We start from the raw sequence: 17,401 nt of genomic DNA on the forward strand, positions 1-17,401 counted from the left end.
CTCGCATGTTTCACAATCTAAATTTTAATGTTATCTATCCTAGAAAAAATTTCTTATTGCAAATTTCAATCATGAAATATCTTTTCCTTTCTACATATATTCTATGTTTGTGTATTGTGTATTTACCAACAATTTCTTTCCATTAAATAGTTCTAATTTGGTGGTTTCGCTCAATTTTTCAAATATCAGTTTTTTCAACTCTTGTGCATACTCATATTTTTCTCTTCCTACTCCGCCCATGAGACAAACTTTATGGGCTTTCAATTTTGCCGTCGTGCATGTCGGCCACACTGATTTCGGAATGTGTTGAACGAACAAATAAATAAAGGGGGTCTTCAATCTTAACGAAGTGGGAAAACCCCACTATGGAGGATAGGAAGAGACTAGATACAGAAGGTCTCCCTTAGCCAAATCACCACCTTAGTAGGCCACTCCAAGGATGCAGCACTCTCTTGATCACTCATGAATCACTTAAAAGGACAGAGAGAAAGACAAAGAAAAAGATAGAATGAAACTTCATCTAATAAATTAATTGTGTTTATTATAAGAGACCGAGAGGACAATTATAAGTAGGAGCCTAAAATACCTTTAAGTAACCTCCAAGTAAAGAAAAATGAACCTAAAATACGAAATTCAAACAGGCTACAATATTATCACATTATAATCGAGAATAAAGCAATCCTAAAAAGTTTAAACAGACTCATAGATTAAGAAAATATATTTTATCCCTATTATTCTATTCATAAGAGAGAATCTTGAAATCTTGAAAAGACTCCTCCTCGAGCCAACTTCATACTGATAGATCAGCAACATTGAAACTAGTGAAAACACCACTCTCCACAAAGCTCACTTTTGTAGGTATTATTGTTGATGCGTTCCAAAACTAGAAAAGAACAACTTGTTGCATGACGACTAGGTAGAAAGCGCTTCTCAAATGAATCTAGACACGATAACCTTCTTTCCAGGCTTTTCTATTTTTTTTTGCTTTTTTGGGATATTTTTTGCTTCGAACTTCTCTTCTTCACTTCCTCATGTAACTTATTGATTGTCCTAGATTTTTCTTCATATTATTAGTGAATAATGGTGTAAGATCCAGAGGACTTAAAAGATGCTTTCGCTACACAACATCAAATTGACATTTTCCAATAGTTTGGCTCATCAAATTATTATATGCAAATTCGGCTTGAACCAATAACATATCCCAATGTTTTACATGTTTTCTAATAAAACTCCTTATAAAGATGGCTAGCAGAACTAAACTGAAACTAAGTCTGCATTTCTTGTAATATATGCCAAAAATGACTGATAAACTCGACAAAAGGGGTTGTCTTTGGAATACCATGTAGACACACAATTTCACTAATATAAAGTTCAGCAACATGTAACGCATCAAGGGACTACTACATGATACAAAATGTGCGATTCTTGAAAATCGATCAACCAACCAACATGACCTAATAAGAGATGACGCAAGAGATTCCTGAGCTTCCACCACCTTTATGGCCATTGCGTATCTCTGCATAAGATTGTAGATCCATCAAGTGCCACCTATGTTAGCTAAAATTCATGTCATGAATTACTTGGCAAAGGATTTGATCGTGGCTCATGTGCTCCCACTTGAGGTTACCCTCTCTCTCTTTACATGTATTGTTTCTGAACGTACACATAGAAGTGGTCACGCCACTTAGCATTGGAATGATCTCTCTCGTATGTCTCTTGATATATGTCTCTTGATAGGATCCAATGAGTATTATTCTTTTTTTTTTTTTTTTTTAATCTTCTCTTTTGGCCAAGGATTGCTCAATAAACTCATATTTGAAAAGGGAAAGGGAGTGCTATGATCAACTAATTTCTGATCACACAGAACTTGAATGATGATCAAGTGTTTTTCTTTAAACATTTTTATCTTCATTTTTTTTTCTGTATGGATGTTTCTTGCAGGACTTTAAAAATTTGAAGTTCCTTAACTTCAGTGAATGTCCGTCAGTGGTTTGTATGCCGAACCTCGATTTGACTCCAAATCTCAAGGAACTGGATCTCCATGGATGCAAAAATTTGGAGTGTGCTCACGAATCAATTGCATATCACCCCAAATTACAATATTTGAATCTCAAAGGGTGCTCTAACCTTCATCATTTCCCCGATGTGCTCCAATCCAAGAATCTTCAACTTCTCAATCTTACTGGTTGCTCAAAGTTGCAAAGATTCCCTAATATTCCGGATAAAATCAAAGGCTTGAAAGAACTTTATTTAAAAGAAACTTCAATAAAGGAACTTCCTGCATCCATAGAAAATCTTGTTTCTTTGGAGAATTTGAGTTTGATTAATTGCAAGAAATTGGCAAACCTCCCATCTAGCATTTACAAGTTGCCAAATCTTGAGAGCTTGATGCTTAATGGTTGTTCAAAACTAATCAAGTTTCCAAAGGAGGAGGAGGATTTGAGTGATTTGCATAGGAAGACGGGATTTCCTAAGCTACTCATCTTAAGGCTTGGGGGATGTGATCTACTAGAAGTAGAGTTCCTAAAGAATCATTCATGTTTTCCTAAGCTATTATATTTGGATGTTTCGGGATGCGGACAACTACAAGAGATTGGCAAGATTCCAGACCAATTGCGGGGTTTATTGGCATTGAATTGTGAATCTCTAAGTAAAATTTCCTCTGACATTTGTCATTATTTCATGCACTGGTCCATAATAAGGTTAGACTCTCTCTCTCCTCCCTCTCTGATTATACGGAGTCATGTATATGTATTGCTAACTGTAGCTAAACTCTCCTATTTTCCAAGTTTCAAATTTGAAATACTGTTCTAACAATTTACATCTATGACAGCAAATTTCTTCCAATAATTTTTGCCATATTCTTCTACGTGGAGGAGAGATGCCAAAATGGTTGCTCCCGAATAAAGAGGGTTATATATCTTTCATGGCTTCAAAGGATTTGTGTAAGAAGTTCCTAGCATTAGCTATCTGCATTGTATTTCGAGTAAAGGAAGGGAAACGAAATGCCAAATTTAAGGTCTGTCCATACATTAATGGCGAACTCTGCCTCCCTTCGTATGCGATCCCTTCATGTCCATCGCATTCGGATTATGTGTGGCTTTATTGTTATGAAGTAGAGGATCTATGGCAAGCAGAGCACTTTGGGTCAAAATGACTCAAATTCTTTCCAGTTACGCGTTAGCGCATCGGGTGGTGCAATTGTAAAAAAGTGTGGATTTCGATTAATATGCAAGCCATTAGAGGACGATTTGGAGGCTTTGTATCGAGATGATGAGTTGCTGGATCCTAGGTTTGCTCTATGAGATTTGGCATGACGATAAAGAAACAACCACAGAGGAAGAAAGTTTGGCCAATCTCTCAGATCTGGCATATGAGGTCTATCTCTCTCTCTCCCTCCCTCCACCCCAACCTTTCTCCCCTCCGTGATTGTGGTGTGTGTGTGTTTGATTGATATGGGTGCATTGTGTTTGTATAATGCAAAAGCTACAAATGCTAGCAAACAAAACAAGCTAATATATCGTGGTTTTGCACCTATATGTAATAGCGGTGGTTATACCCTGAAGATAATAGAAGCTCAGAGGAAGACCGTAGGAATGAAACAGAAAAAGATGACGATATCATGGATGGCTTCCCATGCGGCAATATCATGGCTGACTCCCCAGTTGAGGTCCCTCAATGAAGATAATCACCAATCAAGGCCAAAGGCAGACGGTTCAGTTGAGGTCTGTCTCTCCCTCTCCTCTCCCTCTCCCTCCGGGTGCGCGCATTCATAAGTGCATGTGTTGATTTGTTGGAGTGTATGTCGGGCGCACTGTGTTTGTATAACGCAAAACTGAAAATTCTATACAAATAAGCAAATCTAAATAAGTGATTCTGCACCATGTGCTAGACAACACTCGCAAGTGAATGATTTCATGAGTATTACATATAAGGCAAGGAAGGATCGATATATTTAATTATTATAAAACTCTAGCTTTGGTTAAATTACCAGAAAAATTCTCAAATTAAACTCTTCTATTTTAACTAATTATCAACTTGAGTATGTCTAACAATTTATTGGTATAACAGAAGTGTCACTATTCTGGAATTACTCCCTACTATAGAGATATTCTTCCCAGAGGAGATATGCCAGAGGAGTTCGTCCTTGTTGAAGGCAATACCATATCTTTCATGGTTTCACAGGACTTTTATGATAAGTTCTTGGGATTAGCTCTCTGTGTTGTTTTCAGTGTAGAAGATGGAGAAAAGGAAATATCTTTTGACATCGTGCCCCGTGTTAACGGCCAAAAACGGAATGTGTTATCAGGAACTCTCGATTCATTTGATTCGAGTCAAATGTGGATTCAATATCTCAAACCGAATGTGCTGTGGGGAGTGCTAGAGGGAGCAGTTGATTTTCTTGAATTTGACGAGGATTACTTACAATTTAGCCTTACACTCAAAGTGTCGGGTGGAACCGTGGAAAAGTTGGGATATGTGCTAAGATGCAAGCAAATGGATAATGATTTGAAGTTTGTGCTCGAACACAATCAATTAGTAGATCCAACTTCAATCTATGAAATGGATTGGAAAGATTTCTTACGCAAATTTCTCCCACGCTTGTTTGAGGAATGGAGTCGGCGAGTGAACAGATAAAATAGGAATAGGGGAGTGGAGTAGTGTTGGCATGCAGATCTTAAGGAAGGAATCTCAAGTAGTGTTGGCACGCAGATCTTTAAGGAAGGAATCTCTAATAATATGTTTCCTGATGCCCCGAGACATCTATGTTGCTGTTGAAGTAATAGATGGCATTCAGTTCAATTTCTAATGTCATATATGAAAATGGAGGGAGAGTGCACACAAGACACTTCAATTCATTAGAACGGGACATCATGTTTGGCTCAAGTATCTCCGACGTGTGTAGTCAAATTATATCAATAAGTGACATATCAGCATTTTCGTTTCTCAATTTGGATGGTGCTAACATCAGTACTTAATTGCACTGATGGGACAGGTTTTAAGACTTGAAAAAGTCTTGGAACTTGATTATACTTTCGTAACAAGTTTTAAGACTTTTAGTGTACATATTCCTTATATAAATGTATTCATATTTCATTTTTCCCAGCATCATTTCCCTTTACTTGGGTAATTTGAAACTTTTTTCATGCAATTTATAGATGAAGCAAGAAAGGTTTGCGGCACTGCTTATATGTTTCTATACATATTCCTGTTATAATCGTATGTTAATCTTTGCTCATTGCCAGAAAATAATCTTTGTTGTACCTGTATGTTGATCTTAGTCGTTAGTAAACTTAAATTAATATAGTAAATTTTGTCAAATAGTCATCATAAATAACAAAATTTTTCAGTAAATATTACTGAACAATTTTAAATCACCTGAAATCCTGGAAAATTATACTGCACCCATGGATATTAACTTTCATCACGTTCTTAAGTTGCGGGAGCTATCAATTTGAAATTTTCCATTAATATAGTACTTTCTCTCTTTATATGTAATCGGTAGTATCTGTACATCGTAATTATTTTTCCGATGGTCATAAGTCCCATGGGTCCTCATGATCATCACTGCGCATGTAGTTAGTAGCTTTCTTTTGAGGGTTGTAATTTGATTGTGGAGTTTATATCTCCATGATCCTATTATTTAGTATTTATCCAATAGCATAGTAAGTTCCCTCAATAAACTGGTAAGTGACGGTATGTCTATTTAGCAACAACTAAGTGCATATAATCAGTGGTACTCCCTGGAATGTCCTTGCAACTATAGGTGATGAAGAGTAGCATTTCTCCAAAGGGAGTAGGTTTCGTAAAGTTCTTGCAAGCTTGGGAGTTGTAGCATCTGAAAACTTTTCAAGGGGCCACCCTCCTTGTTTGAAAAAATATTTAGGGATCCGACGTGATGCCGACATAATATTTTAAATGAATTTTTTATTATATATATGGCTTTTTAAAATTATTTTTATTCAAAATCTTTAAAAATAAGATAAAAATAAAAAAGGAAAAGCTAAATTTATTTAAAAAAACAAAACTATTAAAAATAAAAATAAAAAAGCATGTCGGTGGAGCTTCCGCGGCCGCCCATCGCCGGAGGGGCGGGCGACGGCCACGGAGGGGACGGCGATGGTCACCGGCCCTAGGCGGGTGGCCGCCCCGCCCAAGCGAGGTCTCGTCGACCCGTGTGAGGGCCGGCCACCCCACCGGCGAGGACGCCCGGATCTAGGCACGCCACCCCACGAGGGCCGGCGAGGCCTCGCGAGGGGGCGGGCGACCATCGGCCCTGGGGTCGGCAATGCTCGCCCAGATCCGGGCGAGCAAGCGTCATCCGACGAGGCACCGTTTCGGACGAGTCCGAGGGGGAGGAGTAGCCGCAGCTCGACGAGCCGGCCAACGAGGAGGACGAGGAGGAGCTCGAGGCCGTTGCCCGCTCCACCAGCTCCGCCGACGAGGACGACGCCGCCCCCGTCGCTGACGACGATGAGAATGGCGAGGCCAAGGAGGAGGAGGACCATGGGGTTCGGTTGCTCGGCGCCCAGATCTGGGCGAGCATCGCCGACCCCAGGCGAGGGCCGGCGAGGCCTCGCCTAGGGCGAGCGATGGTCGCCGGCCCTCACGGTGAAGACCGGCCACCCGCCGGGCCGCGACCATCACCGGCCCGTCCGCGGCCATTGCCGGCCCTTCACGATGGGCGGCGAAGCTCCACCGCAGACCATTTTTTTTAATATTTTTACTTTTTAAATAAATTTAGCTTTTTCTTCTTAGTTTTTTTATCTTATTTTTAAAGATTTTGAATAAAAAAATAATTTTAAAAAACCATATATATAATAAAAAAAAATTCATTTAAAATATTATATCAAAGACCACGTCAATTCGTTAACTTTTTGACAAAGGTGTTAACTTTAGGACTAAATTGAACCAACTTGACAAGTTTTAGGACTTGATTGCACTTTTTGTAAATTTTAAGACTTAATTGCACTTTCTTGACAAGTTTTAGGACTTCTACTGAACATATCCCATTATTTTATTCAATACTCAAATTGCTAATGGCTAACATGATGTGACCAACCAATTAAATCGATCGTATAAAATGCCGATCCTCTTACTTGATGCTTAAATTTTGAAATTGATTTGCTTGCCACACCACACGTCCCTACTGCGTTGTATAACATCATGACCTTGTCCCTTGAACTGACACACCTCTTTTTTGTGGTGATTCTAAACTTGATTATATATATATATGTTTTCCAACTAAACTATCCTTAATCTAGTACTGGCCCTTCTATACTCTGATTAGAATTACCCTGGCGGAGCCATTCTACAAAATCAATGGACCAAAAATTTGAAAACAACGCATCATGTATTTCCTATTAAAATTCTCAATTCATAATACAAATGGGTTCACATAACCATAAGATAGACCTTAAACACATGGCTAACAACTATATCGATTATTTTACATCAGAACCTTATCTAAGTATTTAATAAGAAAGTCTATTATACTAGACAATTAATAGCTAGGTACACTTATCTCATGGAGGGGACCTAGGTGTGGTCTCCTGGCTTTTACAGACCACCTTTTCGAGGACAATGAAGAAGCAGGTTGACCAATCTCGTTCAACAATGGCGCACGATGGGAAAAGTCCACTTACCGGCCTAGACATCCACGGAACATCACGGCATAGGCCAAGCCGAAGACGCTTTTATCGCATTAAAGTTCTCGGGATGTCTACATTTTCCCATATCAGTGGGCAATTATGCCTCCCATATGTTGGATCACCATTTGAACGAAAATGGGCCTCACAAGGCACACCTTTCAATCTTGCAAAGTATCATGTGTTTTTGACTTCTTACATGGAAATAATGAATCTACACAGTTTTATTAGCTTAAAAATCGCTTAACTCCCTGTGTTATTAGAGCAGCATCACCATGCAAGGTTCAATTAAGCTATTAGATGAAGGAAGGATCTTTTATTTCCCCATTTTGGGACTAGGTAGTATACAAGACTAGTTAGGTACCAGCCTTCGAAGACAGAAGATAACCTCAGACTAACATGCGCTCTATGTTGCAGCTAATAGAGAATGAAAAGATTTATATTTGAGGCAAGCCAATAAAAAATAATAAGTAACCTCACAAGTTGCTCCAGGAAGAAGCTCAAGTTATAGACTTCTTTCAGCATCAATTTCCTGCTCACAATTCGATTCTCTCCCCACTCCCTCATGGATGCAATGACGAAGCTGCAAGATTGTTGTGATTCTTGAGAACTGGACAAGCCCCATCTGACACAATGCAATTCCACAAAAACAATATAAAAAAAAATTCAGGATTATTGTGGGATTATTGGAAAATCTACTACTAAAACTTCGAAGGTGCTCATGGTCTTTACACACTATCCATCACTTAGGAGCTTTGGAGACTTAATTCGTCTAAATGATGTTATGATGATATATCAACCAATGAAAACCAACAAAAGATCTATACTACTTTTTTGCCAAAATAACCATAGATAATTGTCAGTCAAAGTTGTTTAATTTTAGAAATCTGCACCAATTTGAATGGAAAAACTAGCATATGTACTATCTGTGTCATCTCCAACTGCAGATGGATTGCATTTGGTTCCTTATAGACGGAGCTTCAGTGCATTTTGCATCTTACCCCTCTTTTATCAATTACAAGAAGAAGTGTGCATAAATGCTTAGTGCCTTTCTTGTCAAAGAAATAAAAGGAAAAGGAATGACATCTTCATGGGAACCCCAAACTACGGTTACAACAAAACCATCACTTTGGAAGGGAATTTAGAAATTAAACCATCACTTGTCAAATTCATGTGATGTCTCTTATATATTCATGAAAAGGTTTAGCCCAGGGACAGCAATAACTGAATTTCCTTATCTCCTTCCCCCTTTGGACTTCTCACCAAACTCACCTATGCCAATGCCAACATATCTACCAGGGTAGGTGTTATATGCATGCACAACAGTTATGTGTGCAAAGAATCTCCAACTCCAAGGAAAATAACACCATTGAAAATTTTGTACCTATAGATTTTTCTAAAGTTGGCAACAGGTGGAAAACTAGAAAGTGCACTTATCCCAAAGATCAAAAAAGAGATGCATGCATCAAATTCATGCTAATGGAAGTAGAAAAAAATTTGTGTCTAATCAAATATTTGAAAGACAGCGTACTGACATCTGAAATTCAATAGATGATGGTGCACATACTTTAACAAAAGATCAGATACAAAGAGCCCCCATATCAGGTGGCCCTCCATCAGATCCGCTAGAAAGTGCAGATGTGTCAGACCCTCTCTTGCCTCACTTCTTTTCCTTTCTACCTTTTCTGGATTCAAGAGCTTGATTACTGCAAAACAACATTTAGACATAAAAAAGGAGAATTCTTCAGTGCTGTCTTTGTTCTTGTAAGTACAAATTTATATTACCCATGTATGAACATTTTCCCAAAGTGAACCCATTATTCGACAAAGCATAGGAGTGAGAAAATAGTCCAGACTTGAAGTTAAGTACGATACAATTTTGGATACATAAGCCATAATTTCAAGATACATATGAACTCGAATCACACGGAAACAGGAAAGGTACTTCAACAAAAGACAAGCTTAAACTATAACTTGACATATAAAGCACAGAGAGAACGAGAAATACTTGGAAATTGCAGAGACTTTCTCTGTCCCTGACCCACAACAGGACTTGTATCTCTTTTTTGAACCACATAGACAAGCCTTGTTTCTTGAGATTTTCCGCATTTCAAAATAAAACAAGCAGATAAAATTGAAGAGGCGCGTCACCAACAATTCTCACGTTTGAGCTTAGTCGTCTTTTGTGGAAACCTTGTCTTCTTGCTGGGCACTGCCATCATCATGAGTCCGTTTAGCGCTATTGCTAGGTGGATTTTCTTTATTGGCCTCTTCCACAGGTTCCTCTCTCTGTTCCTCAGAATTTCCACTGGCATCATCACCTAAACACCACAAAGAATTATGAAATAGTTTTGGGTGTAACATGTTTGACTACCCCAAAAATCTATGGTTGACAAGACAAAGCACGCTAATTCTACCAGTTGCATCAAAATGACTCCAAACAAGCTTCTCATGAAGCTTAACATGGTATCTCTGAAACTGCGAAGTTAAATTATTAAAGAAAATCTAGAGAGATAAATACTGACCAGCCATTACCATGAGAAGCATCTGCATTGCAGGGAGACTGGACAGCTTCCTCTGAAAAATCTTCAATACCTTTTTCTGCTATCAAATACTCTATGGCAGCATCAACATCCCCATACATTTGCAGCAATGTCTATAAAAGTATCACATGTCACACAGAAGCCACAGAAAGGTCTTGTATTCTAATTCTAGACACCCAGCAAATGAGAGGAAAGCATTTAATGCAAACAAGCAAGCAGAAGAAGCGAGGACATAACCTGCTCAACTTTCTCAATGTTCTCACAACCACTTCCAGCCATGACTAGCTTGATGGATCCAGCATCAGTAATAACCTTACCAGTTCCTGCTTTAGACTTCTTTGACCCAGCTTTTGCTTGGCGAGATGATGATGAGAGATTAGAATCGACCTTTCAGCAAAAGAAATTATCAAATCACATACTTAAATTCACAATTTGTCCAACTTCCCCACTAACTAAGTAAATTAGAATTAAATTCCAGTAGCAACCTTGATTGTAATTGGCCTAGCTGGCCCATCTCCAGTGTCTTCCTTCAACCTCACACTGTTGTAATGTTCCTCATCATGATAAGATCTAATAAAGCAAAGCAAAATATATAAGTTCAAATAATGAAACACCATCAGTACAAAAGAACATAAGATTTTCCCTATCCACAAAAACAATAATGGCACAACGCACATTTTTTATGCTTACTGGTTTCACATGATGACACCTATCGAAGATAGTAAAGCATGGAATATCATATATCCACTAAATTTTGTGATCCTCGTGACAATTCAAGGTCACGATGGCTACTACCTAGACAGATCCAATCCATCTTAACTTAGAATATTAAGGGATGCCATTCATTGAAGGATTATGAATGGGAATTTCAATAAAAAAATTTATCGAAGAAACAAAAGCTATAGTGACATTTTGGTCTCCTACCACATATGCTTGGCCAGTAATTTATCCCTCTCCAACCACACCAAAACGTCTCCCAAACTAGCAAAAGAACTTCCATTGTTAAATCTAACAACACCACAACTACACTTGGATCTGCAACTTATGAGATGTTGTCCTTGCATGCTAAAATAATTTCACAAATCAGCAGTCTCCCTGAACAAGCTGCAGTACCTTCTTTTGTGTAATGAGCTGGTTTGTTTGGACGACTTGTACTTATAGCTTTCATTTTTTTTTAAAAAAAAGATCTTGCAGCTCTTGCAATTTGACTTTTATGAAACTCGAAACACCTAAAACCTTTTAAAAATAAACAAAATTGACCAGGAGAAATATATAATCTTTTCATAATCTCTTAAAAAAAAAACATTGTTTTATTTTCAAATCTTTTGAGGGAAAGTAAAATGTAAGAAAAGGTAATTTATTTAAGTGTATACAAACAGAGCCAGATCTCATCCCGATATTTGAGCACTTGCTTAGCAAAAAAACACCAGTCTCTAGGTTCAGAAAACTCACAAATGGATCATACGAGCACCAGGCTGATCAAAATTGCGTATGTACCACCGAGGTGACATGTTCTGCATCAAGTAAGGAGTGTGATAAATCGTTCCATTTGGCATCAACAAACAGATATTTGCATGCACAGCATGTATCAAAACTAATTAGTGCTATGTAGATTCATCAAGGACATATAGAACACTCAAAAAGCCAGCAATTTTGTAACAAGTTCAATATATTAAATCTTCTTTGAATTAGGATTATATGCACCCATCAGATTTCCTTGTGCTAAAAGGTGCAATATATCTCCGAAAAAATCTTTTGCACATCGCTATCAATGGTCCTTCCACATGCTTTTGCCACAATAGACATCGCAAGACATGCCGGATATCATTGCGCTTCGGATGAGTCAATTTTTCAGTCTAAAGAGTAACAAATTATAACCAGACAGAAAAGAACAAGCTATAACCATTATGAGAACAACATCCTAAGTGGTCTTTTGATCTAAACAATGATGGGGGAATAAATTCTCAGATAAAGGAGGGCCATATTGGGGAAGAAAGCCGTTATATGATTAAGTGGAGAATGAATCTGGAAACCAATAATCATGGGTTCTTCAATGGTCATCGAATTCTAGGATGCATGCTTAAACAGCAAAACTTCAAATCCAGTAGCAAGGCTAACAATTGACGAGTCTAATGACATCCTCATTTAGTCTGGATGTTTCTCCCGAAGGAATGAAAAGACCGTAACCAACAAAACTTCACATAGGTGATGGTTGATGACTTCATTGTCAGTCTTACCCGATGAATGCAAATGTTACTCCGTGTAACAAGAGAAGCTGCTTGCAATTCCATATGACCAGCCCATGTGCCATCATTGTCCATGGTTTTGCAATACTCCTCAAATGGCGCATCATCCTCAATAAATGGTTCGAACATTTCACGATTTTTCTGTCATTAACAATTCCCATCTTAGATGCATATATCAGGTCCATTCTTCAGATGAGGATTTTATTTCCTTAAACACATCACTATGAGAAAAAACAAATGAAAATAAAGGATTCTGTTGAAACTTGAAACAAGCAAGACTATCAATTTGTGCCATTGCAAAACATTAAAGTTTTATCATGCATGGTAAAAAGTTGACTTATTTTACGTTAGTATCAATTCTCTAAATTTTTATTTTCTCAATATCTCCTCCAAAAATATGTCGGTTTGCATAATAATGGCACACTAAAGTAGCAACCGCACATTCCTGTAGGCTAGAACAATGCGGGTAACTATAAAGTCCAGCTTCCTCCTGCACCTGTCAGTTTAGGCCAAGATACACCATCCAAATCACGGTTAACACTCAGAAGGTTTTCCTCTCTAGTAAAATAAGAATGTCAAATTGCTCGGGTGATCCTTGTGTTGTTATAGCTCTATGCAACTGTGACTGTGAGCTGAATATCACCAGGAATAACCAGTGGCAGCAGAAATGTATGCTTCAATGTATAATACCCATTTTAACTTGGTTTTTTCTTCCAAAGGCATGCTATTTCAGTGTCTATATAAGTGTGAGATCCATCAATACTTACAGAAAAGTTCAAGAACAAAATGCACCAAATAAAGTTTAGATTCGGATCACTGAGGACTAATACAAATGAGGACTACATCACCATGTAAACCCCCCCCCCCCCCAAAACATAATTCCTACAGTTTGAAAAAGAGAAATCTGCACTCCACATACCAATATGTACTGAACAACCGTACTACGGTACTTCCCATGTTCTTCTTCATTGCCTTCCAACTGATCTGCAACGGCCCTGATTAACAAGAGTGGACAACTATGAAAATTCCAACCATAGCAAAGGCGTTTCTATAAACAAAAGCTCCACACAAGGCTGTAAGATTACCTGGAGGATGGATAATTCAAATATGTGGAATGAAAACAGGAATGAGGCACATGGTTAGTTTCTCTAGGCGTTGTACAATAGTGATACAATAGTGATAGAAATTTACAAAGTTACTTAGTTGGATAATGGAAGAGTCAATCTAATATCCTCGAGACTAAGTTAAAAGAGCTACATTCCCTGACAAATAGAGCTCTTCTTCGAGAAATATTTCCAGATGCAGTGTCTCAAGCAGAATGATACATTGTACGAAATGCAATAATTTTTCCAACTGAGGAATTTCTAGTACATCGATGATAGTGTTCCAGAACCAGTGTACCATAAAACGCACTTTGTGTTGTGTTCTGACGATAGAGTGGTAATGCAATGAGCATACCAAAAATCTTCCAAAACAGAGAGGAATACTGTTATCTAACAAAAAAAAAAATCAAACCCTGGAAACATTCAACAAAATCATGAACATTACGGTGATCTTTTTCTAACAAGGAACACAGACCTGAAAAAGCAATTACCATCTGCAGTCACCTGGACAATTTTCAGGCCCAGAGCATCAAGCTGAGCTCGGAACTGCGTGTTATCCGCTTGCTTCCCCTGCTTTTTGACCTGTTCATCAACGCATCCCACATTCACGTCCACTCAGATTCCGAGAACAACCACCAACGAACACTTCAATCAGGAACTTAGCCAAAAGCACGTCCACCAAAGCTCAATTCAGAGGCCTCGCCGCAACAAACAGATCATAGAAGCAATTGAAACTTTCGAATTTCTTCTTCGGAGACAAAACACGCCGCCTCATCGAAGAGCAAGCAATAGTCACGAGTGCCCAAATAGATGGAAATTGCAACCATAAGTAGCGAAGGAAATCGCTTACGTGAGGCTGTTTCTTGGCGTTGGACTTGTGGTGCTGCTTCTGCACCATCGCTGCGGAGAGAAGACGATGAATGCCGCCGGAGATGATCGGGCGAGGTCGAGATTTGCCGCCGGGAGACGGCGCTCGAACACCAGAGAGCCGGGGCGGTTCGAACCGGAGCGAGGATCGCCCAGCGAAGAAGATGGAGACGGATGCCAGATGGGCCGTGGGCTTTTCCCGTTCGGAGACCAATTTGTTCGTCACTAAAAGATAATGATGGGCCGAGGAGCGAGCCCAATTCTATGAATATCTCTTGCTTTTTTGACCTTTTTTTCAATTAGATCACGATGCTTAGGGTCAATTACAATCTGGCCCCGATGCTGTCAATTTTTGCAACTAACCCCCTTTCTTTCTTTGTCTATCGCGTCGTGAAATCGCCTCGAATGTGCAATTGATTGCTTCTGGTTTATTCTGGTCGGAGGTCTGGACTCCGATTCTCGTCTCGAATATGTCCAATCAACATTTTTTTCTTTTTTTTTTTTTTGGTCGGTCAATCAACGTTTTGTTCAGCATGCATTGTTTTAAAAGGAATTTATTAGGGGCACCTCAAGGACATTTGTTAAGCCACAATTTTTTTGGAAAATGTATAGTTTCCAATTTATTATTTGTTCTCATGTCATGCATAATCGATACTTTGAAAATCAAATTATCCCAAATTAAGTATGTCAAGCACTCGTTAACATGATCGTTTTTACAAAATTTAGGTATGAGCTTAACTTTTTTAGTGGTGTTGTTGTGAGCACTTGAGAAGTAAATTCTCGAAAACACCAAGTCAATGTGAAGGAGGGCACCCTTAAAATGTCTTGAGGAGAAGGATTGATCGAGATTCACAAAAACTAATCCAAACTCTAGCTTACCATTTAGAAGAAAAAGGAAAAGAAAAAAGCGTCAATTTTAAGTAATTATTGGGATTCTGTTGGCTTGTTCAGGTCATGGCCACATCAAATGAGTTGTGTGACAATGACCCACATAGCCATTATGGTATAGCCCTGCACCTCAAACGCACTCATTAGCAATAACTCCTCAGGGAATATATTTTGCACATTTAAAATTCATTTAAAATAACTTTTAAAAAAATCATAAAATCGATATCCTTATTATACAACTACTCCAAATTAATTTTCGTCTTAAAATCAATTTTACAATTGGTAGCCCTTGACATATTAATATCGTCTCACGAAAAATTCCATACTCCCAACCCAAATCTATCCAATCAGCATTTAAGTTCAATATCTCATTAAAATGCACATATAAAATCTAACGCAAAGAATGACAAATCTAATATGGAAAATCCACGTATGTTAACATATTTGCCTTTTAATGGGATAAAGGGGGACAAATATTGGTCAAGGATACCAACTTGAGTTTTTTTTCATGAACCAAAAATTAATTTTCAGATGTATGAGACTCTTTTTTGGGTAGGATAAAAAATAGCTGTCGACGAATGTGTCATGAGGATGCTGGTTTGAAATTTTTAGTGGCATCATCAGTCATCGATAAAAGGCCCTTAGTATTTCAGAAGTATGAGACTCTTTTTTGGGTAGGATGAAAAATAGTTGTCAGCGAATGTGTTGTGAGGATACTGATTTGAAATTTTTAGTGGCATCATCAGTCATTTGACAAAAAACCCTTATTAATTGAGCGAAGCAACGAGGCTATCTCAATCAACTAAAGCGAGGTTAAAGCGAGGCTGTCACTGACCCAAAAGTCGCGCTGAATTAAAGCAGACAAAAGACCGCTGAACATCATGATTGGTGTATGATCATCGCGTCCATCTCGACACCTTTCACGTTCTCCATTTAATTCCGGGGGCGGGGGTTGTGGTGTGGGGATTGCTTCACGAGTGCGCCACCTTGCCATAGCGAATTATTAATGTAAGTAAGCTTGCATATTCCTAACTCCCCATTTTGGACCGACCTATCTATTCAAATCGACATATCGTAAACAACCGACTGAATAAAACAGAGAAAACTAAAAGATGAGGAGGAGGCTAATTTATGGGAGATCTTTAGTTGAATGGTGGTCCTCTTTTTGCAATTCGGGGTGGTTGACAGCCCTCCCAGCTTTGTAAATAAATGAAAATGGATGGAACGATGAGCAGCGATGCTTTGCCACAAAATGTTAGAAATTTAAAATATTAAAAAATTAGAATAAGGGTTCAGTGCCCATTCTTTGATCATGCTGCCTTTTTTTTTATTTTTTTTTTTCGATGAATCGATAGTAATTTATAGTGGGTATTGTCCTTTCAAGTTTTTTTTGGTCTTTTTAATTCACAAGTACGAGCTACGAAATAGGTAGGCGCTAGAGAACGACCACACGTGACGTGAAACGAAGGACATTGACGGTCCATCCGCTGAATTATTGATTCTCTTAAGGACAAATTGGTCAAGAATTGGAAGCGACCACAATGTCGAGTGTGAACCGTACTACAAATAATTCAATGTGTGCTTTTTATTTAATTATGATAAAAGTGGCGTCACTAATTGGAAACTTTTGAGCTGGACTCAATGGTAGGATGAGCAGATGAAATACAAGAAGAATCATGAGCTGTGAGCATCCCTCGTTTAGTTAAAGTGTCAAAGGAAAAAATAGAGGTGAAATTGGAGCTATTATTATTTTTAGTAATTATTCATCGGCTCGTGCTAACGAGTTTGAAGGTACCTTTTCAAAAATGATTTTGTTAACGAGTAACTTGCAACCAATTAAGGGAATTTTGCAGTTTTGAATGCACTGATATGGACATTTAATGCTTGGAAATTGCATTATTCCAAATCAAGTATTGTTAATAGATGAGCACTCATTAACAAGGTCCTCAAGTGTCTATTATGTCAATATATTGAGTTATGTGATAAATTTTCTATATAATTTACTTATGCATTTATATGTCAATAAGTTATTTAATATAGTAATTCTTTTAGATGAATTTTAATATATGAGGAACAAAAAGGGGTGTTCTCGCTTGAGCATTCAC

The 17,401-nt window shown here is 38.2% G+C and overlaps 3 protein-coding genes across 11 annotated transcripts in view; 2 read left to right on the plus strand and 1 right to left on the minus strand.

Moving 5' to 3' along the window:
• LOC104416040 (OVARIAN TUMOR DOMAIN-containing deubiquitinating enzyme 7-like) overlaps positions 1-14,557 on the minus strand; it is an 88,694-nt gene extending 74,137 nt beyond the window's left edge. For 2 of the 8 annotated variants that reach the window (XM_039311504.1, XM_039311511.1), the window contains exons 1-9: positions 14,392-14,557; positions 14,017-14,123; positions 13,358-13,433; positions 12,430-12,579; positions 11,645-11,706; positions 10,678-10,762; positions 10,430-10,579; positions 10,185-10,305; positions 9,843-9,957 (exon numbers count right to left, since the gene is read on the minus strand). In XM_039311504.1, coding sequence (XP_039167438.1) covers positions 9,843-9,957; positions 10,185-10,305; positions 10,430-10,579; positions 10,678-10,762; positions 11,645-11,706; positions 12,430-12,579; positions 13,358-13,433; positions 14,017-14,123; positions 14,392-14,439 — 914 coding nt within the window. In that variant the 5' untranslated portion in view covers positions 14,440-14,557. Of the gene's footprint in view, positions 1-9,836; positions 9,971-10,174; positions 10,306-10,429; positions 10,580-10,677; positions 10,763-11,644; positions 11,707-12,429; positions 12,580-13,357; positions 13,434-14,016; positions 14,124-14,391 lie in introns of those variants that run through there. The other 6 variants (XM_039311526.1, XM_039311521.1, XM_039311515.1 and 3 more) reach the window with 5 other exon arrangements.
• The window catches only part of LOC104416809 (disease resistance protein RPV1), a 52,666-nt gene that overhangs the window by 4,721 nt on the left and 30,544 nt on the right, over positions 1-17,401 (plus strand). The gene's annotated exons all lie outside the window — the stretch shown is intronic.
• The window catches only part of LOC104416807 (TMV resistance protein N), a 46,241-nt gene that overhangs the window by 2,490 nt on the left and 26,350 nt on the right, over positions 1-17,401 (plus strand). Inside the window, exon 3 of one of the 2 annotated variants that reach the window (XM_039311572.1) lies at positions 1,942-2,718. The exons of the other annotated variant lie outside the window; for it this stretch is intronic. The gene's annotated coding sequence lies outside the window, so the exon portion shown is untranslated. Of the gene's footprint in view, positions 1-1,941; positions 2,719-17,401 lie in introns of those variants that run through there. 2 annotated transcript variants of the gene reach the window in all.

Source organism: Eucalyptus grandis, chromosome 1, assembly GCF_016545825.1.
Source record: "Eucalyptus grandis isolate ANBG69807.140 chromosome 1, ASM1654582v1, whole genome shotgun sequence".
In the NCBI taxonomy this organism is placed as follows: domain Eukaryota; kingdom Viridiplantae; phylum Streptophyta; class Magnoliopsida; order Myrtales; family Myrtaceae; genus Eucalyptus; species Eucalyptus grandis.